Below are 12,562 nucleotides of genomic sequence, written 5' to 3' on the forward strand. Positions count from 1 at the left end.
AACAAAAGTGGCTAGGGTACAATTACTTACCAAGTAGGTTCTCAGTGCTTGTACTGTAGCAACAATTTTTTTCATAAACAATATGTGCCAGGTAGTAGTACTTCAAAATTTCTAATTACACCTTTTCTCAAAACTACAGCACAAGCTGTCACCTGTGCGGTTGAATACACAGATGTGTGCTTTCAGTGCAATAGCTCAAAAATCACAGATTTGTCCTTTTGTGAAACAATCCAGCTGAAGTTCTGTTTCAGCTGTAAACCATTTTCACGGCACTAAACTTTCTCATGCATCAAGCTCCATAGAGGAGAGTCTTCAGTTATGCAGAATGAGTCATGTTAAATAATAACTGGGAGAAGCAGCCACAGCAGCCACTTGAGGACAGTTTTGTAAAGTATACTAATAATAATAATGTTCATACTGATAATTACGGAAGTAAAGCAACTATTTTGGAAACTCCACACTCTTCCTCTTACACTACAGAATTCAACATAGTCAACCATGGAGAGCATATTCTCCATAAATTCTTATTTTTGTTGCAGAGCGCACTCCGGTATCTTCTTTATCTTGTACACAAACATGTGTAGGGTTTTTCACAGATTTAGTGTGTAATGGATGGTGTTACTTGTGACTCCACTGAAATACAAGAGATGTATCTTCTTGGAATACACTGATTGACAACAGTTACAGTTATGACATTTTTGGGTGAGCTATAATTTGTCTGGGGCCAACATTTTCCACCAATACACCTACCATGCCACAGGACAGCTAAAATTTGTCACCACACAGTAAATGCTTCTCACATGTAGACTTTTTGTAAACTACTCTTTGTTGCTGTTGAACTGTGTTTAACATTTTGAATGCCAATCCCATCAATTTCTGTAGACTGCTGATTCCCTCATTTGATGGGATACGATTTCTCCCATTCATGAATACAAAATCACATATATTCATTGGCTCGATCATTTTTCATTGTTGGCTGTTCTCCTCCTTCTTGTTATTATTTCTCATGTCTCTTCTTCTACTTTTCATGCTTGTTCTTCTTCTTCTCCTTCTCCATTTTTAGTAACCATGAATTCCTCTCCTGTCCCAACCTTTTCATTTCAGAGTAGCAGTTGCAAACTTCATCGGTTATTTTCTGGCTGTATTTCAGTCTATCTTCCTCTATAATTTGTACCATCTACAGCTCCCTATACTGTCATGGAAGTTATCCCCTCATGTCTTGACAGATAACCTATCATCCTGCCCCATCTTATTGTCAATGTTTTCTCTATAATCCTTTCCTCACAGGTTCTGTGGGGAACCTCCTCATTCCTTACCTTATCAGTCAACCTAATTTCCAACATTCTTTTGTAGCACCACATCTCAGATGATTTGATTCTCTTCTGTTCTGGTTTTCCTACAGTCCCTGTCTCACTAGTGTACAATTCTGTGCTCCAAACTTATAATCTCAGAAATTTCTTCCTTGACTTAAGAGCTATGTTTCATACCACTAGATTCTCTTGGCTAGGAATGCCCCTTTTGCTGGTACTAGTCTGCTTCTTTTGTCCTTGTTACCCCATCTGTCATAGGTTATTTTGCTGCCTGGGTATCAGAAGCCCTTAACGTCATCTACTTCATGATGACCAATTATGGTGTTAAGTTTCTCACTGTTCTCATTTCTGCTATTTCCCATTACTTTTTTCTTTCTTTGATTTACTTTCAGTCCATATTCTGTACTCATTACAGTGGTCACTCCATTCAACAGATGCTGTAATTTTTCTTCACTTTCACTTAGAACAGCAATGTCATCAGTGAATCATATCATTGTTATCCTTTCACCTTGAATTTTAATCCCACTCTTGAACCTTTCTTTTACTTCTGTCATTGATTCTTTGACGTACACATTGAACAGTAGAGGGTGAAAGACTACATCTCTGTCCTACGTCCTTTTCAATCTGAGCACTCAGCTCTTGGACTTCAAGTCTTATTGTTCCCTCTTTGTTTTCCTAGATATTGTGTATTACATGTATTTCCCCATAGATTACCCCTATTTTTCTCAGAATTTTGAACATCTTGCACCATTTTACAATGTTGAACATTTTTTGCAGGTTGACAAATCCTATGAACATTATCTTGATTTTTCTTCAGTCTTGCTTTCATTATCAATTGCAGTGTCAGAACTGCCTCTCTGGTTCCTGTACCTTACCTGCAGCCAAACTGATCTTAATCTAATTTTCTTTTCCACTCATCTGTATATTATATTGGTCAGCATCTTGGATACATGAGCTGTTAAACTGAGTGTGTGATAGTTTTTACACTTGTCAGCTCACAATCTTCAGATTTGCATGGATGATATTTTTTTGAAAGTCTGATGGTATATTGCTAGTCTGATAAATTCTACACATCAACATGAATAGTTGTTTTGTTATCATTTCCCCCAATGATTTTAGGAATTCTGATGAAATGTTGTCAATCCCTTCTGCATTATTTGATCTTAAATCTTCCAAAACTCTTTTAAATTCTTATGCTAATGTTGTAACCCTATCTCTTCCCTGCATATTCCTATTTCTTCTCCTATCATGTTATCAGATAAGTCCTCCCCTCATAGAGGCCTTCGATGTACTTTTTTCACCTAACCACTCTCTCCTCTGCATTTAACAGTGGAATTCTGATTGCATTGTTAATGTTACCACCCTTGCTTTTAATTTCTCCAAAGGTTGTTTCGACTTTTCTATATGCTGAGTTAGTCCTTCTGATAAACACTTCTTTTTTGATTTCTTCACATTTTTCATGCAGCCATTTCATCTTAGCTTCCCTGCAGTTCTTATCTATGTCGTTCCTAAATGACCTACATTTATGTATTCCTGAATCTGCGTTAACATTTTTTGTTCTTCCTTCTTTCATGTTAACAAATATTGAAAACCATGAAAGTGGCAGGCATTGTAAGAAACATCAAAGTTTATGTGGTCAGCTGTCAAAATGTTAAATTGGTTACATTTTAGTGTCACGAAAACAGCTTATTACACGGAATGCATTATGTCACCCACATCCTTCAGCACACACAAATGTTTATCATGCTGTATCGGCAAATCAGTCAGCTGACAACTTGCTTTGTACTGCTTCATGCTTGCTGCAGTTCACTGTACAGTTGTATAGTTCAGGGAATATTTAGGGGTTTAGTTTGAAAATATTTATTTAAAATAAATATTTCCAGTCAAAGTGTTCACTCGGCGTAACTTCTGTTGTGCCTACATGACCCACATTGCCTGCCATTCAGAACTGAAGCAATTCTGCCCAGTTAAAGCCACTGACAAGAGATGCCTTCAGCCCTCTGCTAAACTGGCTGTTAAGTCTGCAGTGTCAGTGTAACCAATAGAGAGTGTGAGATGTGGATCACTTGTGTGGCTGTTGAAAGGTTCTGGAGCACGGAATACAGTTGGTTCACTCTCTTCGCTCAGAGAAAATGCTCTTGGAATCCAGACTTCAGAAAGGGCGGATAGCCTGACACCCCCTGCCTCTGTCTCTGCTCATCAGGACTGGCCACCAACAGCATGGACATTACATCCATCAGTACCTTCCCCTATTCCTCTTTATTTAGGCCCCAACGCTTAGACTTGCAGCCAGCCTTTCCGTCCTCCCCCGGGTTGAATCCATTTCCGTATACCATTATTGAAAATATATTCCTAATTTTCTATGATTAGCTCATTTAAATCCCTGTCTTCTTCCAATGCTCACCCACCCTGCTCTGAATCTTGTGCACAGAACCATAACCCATGCCATGTGTTAGCAACAATCACTGTACAATCATTCCATGTAGGCTTTCACGGCCGGCGTCTTCATCAGTAAACACTTCCGGGCTAAGTTGCCGTGGTCGATCTGTAGAACTTCTTCTCCCTGACGTTTCGTTCTCAACTACGGAGAACATCTTCCGAGGTGAGTCAACCAGTCGTTGACTCACCTCGGAAGATGTTCTCCGTAGTTGAGAACGAAACGTCAGGGAGAAGAAGTTCTACAGATCGACCACGGCAACTTATCCCGGAAGTGTTTACTGATGAATCACTGTACAGATCTACATTGTGCAAATATATGTATCACCATCTCAGTACTGGGACATTACATTATTCTTTGAACATACATTCTTTATTGGCCTTCATGTAACATTACCTTTTAATATCATTGGTGCTTGAATGATGACTTGTATGCTTCACTACTGGTAACCAAATTTTTCCTCTAATTTTCGACCTGTTCACACACACACACACACACACACACACACACACACACACACACACACACACACTCATGCAAATGCAACTCACACCACATGACTGCTGCAGTTTCAGGCAACTGTAGCCTCAATCTGTGTGTTAGCATAATCATTCTCTCTTGCTTTTTCTCTTTTAAAATATTTTTCGTTTTTCTGTAAATAATTTAAAAATTTCAGTTTTACAAACTATTAATTAGCTATTGAAACATCATACTACTAGTGATTATTGTTTGTCTAAGGAATGTCTATAATCTATTGTACTAATGAAATAATGTTTTGTGTAGAGAGCGAGGCTAAATTATTCTCAATTGCGCAGGGAATGTTTAGGGGAGGCACATGCGCCTTGTGGTTGTCAGCAGTGGCAACAGTGGCAGCGCAAGATCTCAGAAGTTCGGCCTGAGGAGCTGCGAGCTTCATGCACTGAGACTGAGGATGCTGCTAACTGCCTGTGGCTGGTCACCAACTCAAAACCTTGTCCCAACTGCAAGTCTCCAATACAAAAGAATGAAGGCTGCAACCACATGAAGTGTTCAAAGGTTACCTCCTCAACAATTATTCCTTTTTTCAGAATATTTTTGCTGTCTGCTACATTTATTATTGAAAAATCACTGTTTATTAAAATGTTGTGGACAAATTGCTTAAAAGTCATAACTAAATGTCAAAGAAAACTACTGCCTTGAATTCCACTTTTGCAACTTTTTTCATTTAGTTTTTCAATAAAACTCCTTAAATGTAATAAATGAGGTCACTGGAGATGAAATCAGTGAGGAAGTGGTGTCATGAAATGGCACCAGTAAAGACTGTACAGAAATTCTGAAACTTCATTGCTGTGTTTGTGTTCTGGCAATTGAAAATTTATGCCATACTGAGACTCGAGACCTGGATTTGCTGCTTTATACAAGCAGTCATCTTAACTGTTGGGCTATATGAGCACACCTTCAGGCCTGACACTAACTTTTATTGCCTATATCATCTCAAGGGACTATAGCCCAACTGTGACTGCATCTGAGGCGAGCACCAATCTAGCTACGGCAGGTAGTGAGCCTACAGAAGAGGTGTGAGGTGGAGAAAGCAGGGTACCCACATACCTTAAAAAGGCCCAAAAAGGCTGTAATTTTCAAAATCCTTTGTAGGGTCCCCTAAGAAGACCATATTTTATTAAAGTTTAAGGTCCTAAAAATTGTATAAAAGTTTGTTTTTTAAGTTTCATTACTTTTTCTTTCGGTATGCTAGTGGAAATAATTATTCACATATGAGACAACAGCCAGGAAGGAAAGCTAAAGGTTACTGCCCGTATATGATTTGGCTATGGAAAGAAGGCAGGTAGATACTGTGTGGGGGAATGGAATGTACGGATGGTTGTGGTGAAAGGGCGAGTACTAGTAACCTACAGAAGTGCGCACCTTGTAACATATAGCAGCTACGGTCCCAAACAACCACAACTCTTAGATTGCTGAGCTTGACAAATGGCTACAATGGGGGACAGAGGACAGACAACATGAAAGCCAATAAAACACACCAACATTACACAAAGAATAAACCACCTTCTTTCCATAATCAAACTGTAGAGGGCTTGCCTAATTCAACGGCGAATTGCTGAAATGCGTGATGTTGCATTCCATCTGCCCACTCACAGTGGTTTTTGTTATATCATTATTGGTTCTAGATTTGTACTCGTGAGGGGGGCATGTATCTTCATCGATATTCAACAGATTTTCTATGTGATGAGAAGAGTAAATGTCATATGTCATACCGAATAATCCATTGACTTTCCATTCAGTCCTTTTCATCAGTATCCTGTGAGCTAGTGCTTGTTTAGTTCTTTAATACAGATTTTGTTGAGTGCTACTGTCCTTTAGTGGAAATTTAAAAATTTCACAATGGGAAAATGTGTTTCAGATCATCTTTGGGTTCAATAGTGAGGAGTGTTGCGTAGCTATGTGAGACTAAGCCCAGGCATCACTTGCACAGGAGATTGAAGATGCCACAAGGATAAGTGGCTATTCTATATTGGCAGTAGTTCCATGTAATATGTTAGAAATGCTGCAGGTTATATGGCAACTACAACCAAGAAGGAGTAGGCTTTAATGCCCATGGCATCTTTGATCTCCATCTATGCATGTAATGTCAAGGGCAGAATATTGTGTACCCAGCATTCCTCTATTTACTGTCTTTGGTTAACAAACGACAAATTCAAGAATTAAATTATGCCCTCCATTGAGTAATTTGTTGAATGTTACCGCGATTAAATGCCCATAATGGGTAAGTGTGTTTTTAATCATCTTTGGTTAAAAAAAAGATGAATTCAGGAATTGGATTAAACCATCTGATGATAAGTTCAGAGCAAATTGCACACTGTGTGCAACAAAGATTTTGTGCTTGGAAAGATGGGAGAATTGTCCTTAAAACTTCATATGATCAGTAAGTACATTTTCCATCATTTTTCCATATGTATTTATTTTATTATAGTGAATAATGTTTTATCACGGAATAAGTTTGTGATAAAATAATTAGTTGAGAGCAACTTCTAAAACCTGGACTTGCATGAGTTGGTTGATGCTAGCTCATTTACATTCACTCGTAATTACAAATGGAAGGTAAGTGAATTAATTCTCATTGTTTTCATGTAAAATACCAATCTGTATAGTTTCTAGTTTGCATAAGCTATTTTTATACTGGCACTCATTCCTCGCACTGTTCACCCTATTACGAAAAAATCTTAATATTTCTTTCTGAAAGATGCTAGTTTCTTTTCCATGGTATTCTGACAGAAAGACTAGATTTGTAATTGTTCTTGTTAATGCTAGAATGTAAATCACCTAGCAAACAATTGACATGCACCACTGCAAGTGTAATATCTTGAACATTCACATTATGAGAAACCATAAAAACTATTTGAATTTTGGTATAAAAGCATTTTTTTTTTCTCAAATCCAATAAACTGCCATGACTTTGTTGTTAGATGTAAAGTTCATCTGCTCTAAACCTTTACAATGCTGGAGTCACACCTATATCTCTCACCACGAAGCTTCGCACAATCAAACAGTTCACTTAAATGCAACCAACTGTGATTAGCTTTCATTGCAAATATTTGGGCTGCATACGAGCTGGTGATAACTTAGTGGCTTAGTATGCTAAATATTCTGTTGGGTGACTGGACTAGTGTTGTTCATTTCAACCGTTGTTCTCGGACTGATTGATGTTCTGATTAAATGAGAAATAATTATTGTACTACCTTCATACCTGCATGAAATAGTTGTTAGCACACTTGTAAAAGTAAAGAAACTCAAAGAAAGTCTGGTAATAGTATTGCAGCCATCTTGGATAACTGCAGAATGAAATTACATATTCATTAATGTGACCACTGCATTAGCACTTTTTACCAATCAAAATATATGAAGCTACACCAGACATTGCTTTGTCACGAGAGGGTTAAGTGGTGGTGCATTTGAATGACAAAATTTGATACTAAGTTATTGAGGCAGGAAAACTGTGAAATAATATACAAATTGTTTGGCTCTGTAGTGGTGCATGCAATGTGTGCAATTGGCAGCAACTATGAGCCAAGAAGAATACAGTTTGTTCACATGACGCGAGAACTGTGCTCCTAGCAGATGAAACTGGAAACAGCGACATAAAAATTTATGTGCAAGATAGGGTGGTAAATCTCTTGCATTCATTATGGACAATATGAAATCTAATTTATTAATTCAGCACTGTACTGAGGACATTGTAATAATTGCACAACATGACCATCAACTTGAGTTTGGATTTGAGAAGTTGTACTGTACTACATAGATTTGATGGAATGCTCAGACTGTATGGTGTTTCAGAAAGGGCCTTAATAGTACATGAAACTATATATATATATATATATATATATATATATATATATATAGTAGCTAATGAAAACTACGTTTTTAATATTTTTCTTTAGGTAAGAGACGTATGATATTAATGATGGCCATAGAAACAGGTGCTGTGAACTTAGAATCAAAAAACTAAAGAAGGAACTACAACACCCAATTCTGTAGTTCCCAAACAAGAGGAGAAAAACATTCATGAAGCAGTAGAACAAGTTTTTAAAAATGCAATATTAGATGTTGAAATAATATAGGCAATCAAATGTGTGGCTAATAATTTTTCTTACAGGTCTTGTAAGGACATAGCTTTGGGGTGGCACCATATTTCATGAATATAATGCATGATAAAATTAATAATATGGATAGTTTCACACTACACTCTGATGAAGCATTATATAAATCTTTACAGGCCAAACAATGGACTTACACGTCCATTACTGGGATGACGTAAACAATACAGTAAACACGATATCTATCTTCTACTTACTTAGGTCACAGTGCTGCCAAGGATGCTATGAAAGCATTTTGTGATCTAACAAACGTTAATTCAGAAGTCAGTGGATGGCCCAGCTATGAAATGGAAACTATTTGGTATGATTCGAGGAAATTTAAATTAAGAGATCAATGAACAGGTGCTTAATTTAGGTAGTTGTGGCCTGCATGTGATGAATAATGCTTTTAAGAAGGAAAACAGAGTGGCAGGGTGCAGTTTAGATGCTTTGTTTGCAGCACTTTACTGGCTGTTCAAGGATTCTCCCTCACATAGGAAGGATTTATTAAAAATATTAACCAGTGAGAAAATACCATTTAAATTTTGTAGCCATAGGTGGCTTGAAAATATTCTGGCAACAGAGAGGACATTATAGGTATGGCAGGATGTGAAACAGTTTGCTTCTTGTGTGAAGAAAAGCAGTGTTACAAACCAGGTACAAAATCTTATGAGACAGTAGAAAAATCTACCAAAGGTGACTTGATATCTGTGAAACTCGTTTTTTTACCTGTTGCCAGAATGTTAAAACCATTCTTGGAAAAATATCAAAGCCTTAATCCTATGTTACCTTTTTGCTGAGGATCTAAGAGGGTTTGTTCTTGATGTTTTTATAACTTTTAATATAATAAAAAAATAACACATAGATAAACTAACCTCTGAAAACAGACTATCAAAATTTGATTTGGAAGACAAATCTATGTATTAATTTAGGCTTTATAGGAAACCTATTACCAAAAAATTTACTTTTTGACAAACAAGTCTCAAAGAAAGAGATCTTTAATTCAAGATCTGATGCTCATAATTTTTTATTTTATTAGTTAAAAACTTGCTAGAAAAATCTTCAGTTATGGTCCAAATTTATCTTCTTTAGAGCCAAGGCAAATGGCATTTAATTGCTTTGATTGTTATGCTAAAATGAAATCAGTGTTAAGCAACCTTATGAAGGCTTAAGTTACCAAAGAAGATGAATATGAAGTGCTACTGATAAATTATAATAAATTTCTAAGTGGGCAAGTATCATCTAACTATGATCTCTTTTAAGTTTTCAGTCGTTCAGAGGAAAGACTTGATTCTCTTTGAAGTAAGTTTTTGGCTCCAGATTTTTCAAAGCTGTACAATGTCATCAAAAAGTTATTGATTTTATCTCGTGGTCAAGCAGATGTATAAAGAGGTTTCTCATGAAAAAAAAAAAAATTGATAGCAGTGGAGAATATGAAAAGTAAAACATTTATTGCCAAAAGAGTAATAACTGATCGTGTAATACTCACTGGGGGATTAGCTAATTTTGTAGTGAGGAAGGAACTTCATTTATCTGCTGTTGATGCCAGGCAAAAGTATACATCGTATCTTAAAGAACAGAAAAAATGGAGACAAAGTGAAATGTAAGGCTCTAAAAGAAAATGAGTGGTAGATGAAATAGAAGGATTGTAAACCAAAAAGAGGAGATTAGAAGAAGCTGTTAGTGAACTAAAGAAATGTGCTGATTTGGCAGAAAAAGCTGAAAATGTGGGAGACCGAAATGTATTTTCCAATCAAACAGTTTCAGAAGATCAGTTGAATTCATGCTGAAAGGTATGAAAGTAATTAGAATATGTAATCATAATTAATGTGTATGTAGATAGTGGTGTAGTGTGTATATAAAATAAAATTTAATTATAAAATACATATTTTAAAGTGGCTAATAATGCCTATCAACTGGTTTTGCTAAATAAAAAAAAATCTTGAGGAACAAATGAATATTTTATTTTATCTTAAATTTGCAGCTTCTTTTTTAAAAAAAATTCTCGTTAGAACGCATGTGTTCACAGAATTTAAAAAGACATTAATTTTCAGATCAGGAAAAGAGTGAGAACCCTGAAGTGGGAGACAGAGTAGTGGTGGGGAAGATGCTAGTGCTATTTGTGGGAGTATACAGGGAAATGTTGGAAACAGGTTACAGCTACAGCATTGAAAAATTATGCTACTGGGAGGGGGGGAGATGTTGAGAAGAGGAGAGGACTGTATACATGCATTGACAAGAGAGAAGGAGTGTGTAGTACTGGAGTGTGAGCAGGGAAAAGGACACGTAGGTGGAGGACAGGTAATAGGAAAGGTTGGGGTGAGCAGTATTACTGGAATGAAGTATACCGTATTTACTTGAATCTAAGCCGCACTTTTTTTCCGGTTTTTGTAATCCAAAAACCGCCTGCGGCTTAGAATCGAGGGCAAAGTAAGCGGAAGTTCTGAAAAATGTTGTAGGTGCCGCCACAACTAACTTCTGCCATCGAATATATGTGGCACTACACAGGCATGCTTTGCTGGCACAAAGATAAACACTGGCGCCAAAACCTCTGCGTCAGTAAATAAATAAATAAAAAAAAGGTGGAAGACGAGCTTTTTTTCCTCCGCCCCGAGTTTCGACCACTGCATTTTCATACATTATTCATCGAAGTAAATACAAATTCCGTATTGTTCATCTTCGAATGTTACCGCGTTTCAATGTACTATGAAAATCTGACTGGCAAGACTGTTAGGGATGTTTGTCAATATGGCCAACTCTACTTGCTAATAAGAACTTTTATGAATTGTGAGTCACATTTTGCCATGTATTCTTTCATGTTTGCTGCTATCTCATTTAAATTCTGTCTGCCTAATAAACTACAAAACTAGAGCGAGACAACAGCAAACGCGGAAGAATAGATATACCACGTCATGTTTATATTCTTATTATTCTTATGCGTAGTAGGGATACAGTCAGAAATAAAGCACAGTAATTGACTATTTTTTTAAATCTAAGATGACTCTAATTTCTGTGCAGAGTGTAATGTACTAAAGAGGCGTCTGCAAAGATTTTCAAATGGAGAAAAATTTTCGCTAAACTCTCGTTCAGAACATCTTCTATCATACGCAGTCTATAATTTGGTTCTTGTTGATCATTATCAAAGAAAGCAACAGTGTTAAGTAACAACAAATAGCAGTCTCTTGCCATCGTTTTGCTAATGAGATGATTCCACATTTAAAAAAAAAAAAAAAAAAAGAAAAAAAGAAAGATTAAAAAAAAAGCGGCGGTAGCACACACAAAAGCAACCCATGCCGCAAGCGGCGACAGGCCATAAACACTCATTATCAGAATGCCGTAATCAATGCATGACACAGTACAGTAACGCATCTTCAGCTTAGAGTGTCGTCAACACCTATAACAAAGAGAACGGCACTTATCAAATCAAAGGAAAGTAAGCAATCAATTCAAACCAGACGAAGCACGTGAAAAAGGAAGGGTACGAGTATAAATACGGACGGAGACCTGACACATAGCAATGGCTACCTGGGAAAGCTTAACTGCTAAGCTTACGACTCGAACCAAACTACTGTAGCTGTATCGTCATTCATTCGACCTAAATTGTGTCTCATATTACAATGGACCAACTTTGTTTCGATTTGGAGGTGCGGCCTAAAACGTTTCTCTCCCCTTGAATTTCCAGTCTCAAATTTCAGGTGTGGCTTAGATTCAAGTGCAGCTTAAATTCGAGTAAATACGGTATGTTGCAGAGAGTGCTCCCATCTGTGTAATTCAGAGAAGCTTCTGTTGGTGGGATGAATCCAGATGACACAGTCTGTGAAGAAGTTGGTAAAATGAAACTGATCATATTGGGTGGCTTGCTCATCAACTGGGTGGTACTGAGGTCTTTTGGTCGCTGTTTGGCAGTGGTCAGGGTCATTCATGCAGACAGACAGCTTGTTATTAGTCATGTCCATGTAGAATGCAGTGCAGTGTTGTTACTAAGTTTGAAGATCAAATGCTAGATTTACTGGTAACCCTGCCTTTGATGGGGTAGGAGATACCTGTGACAGAACTAGGGTATGTGATAATGGTGAGATGTATGGGACATGTCCTTGCATCTAGGTCTGATGCTATGCCACACACCCTCCCTCTTCCCATTACTACCTACTCCAGTCCTGTCACTGGCAGGTGGTAGTAAGAAG

General features: G+C 37.2%; 1 protein-coding gene across 1 annotated transcript in view; it reads left to right on the forward strand.

Annotated features, from left to right (window-relative positions):
- Window positions 1-12,562, forward strand: part of LOC126416252 (ankyrin repeat and IBR domain-containing protein 1-like) — a 567,140-nt gene that overhangs the window by 353,601 nt on the left and 200,977 nt on the right. The window contains exon 10 of the mRNA XM_050083876.1: window positions 4,563-4,782. Within this exon, the coding sequence (XP_049939833.1) occupies window positions 4,563-4,782 (220 nt within the window). The remainder of the gene's footprint in view (window positions 1-4,562; window positions 4,783-12,562) is intronic.

The sequence above is a fragment of the Schistocerca serialis genome, chromosome 8 (genome assembly GCF_023864345.2).
Source record: "Schistocerca serialis cubense isolate TAMUIC-IGC-003099 chromosome 8, iqSchSeri2.2, whole genome shotgun sequence".
Lineage (NCBI taxonomy): Eukaryota > Metazoa > Arthropoda > Insecta > Orthoptera > Acrididae > Schistocerca > Schistocerca serialis.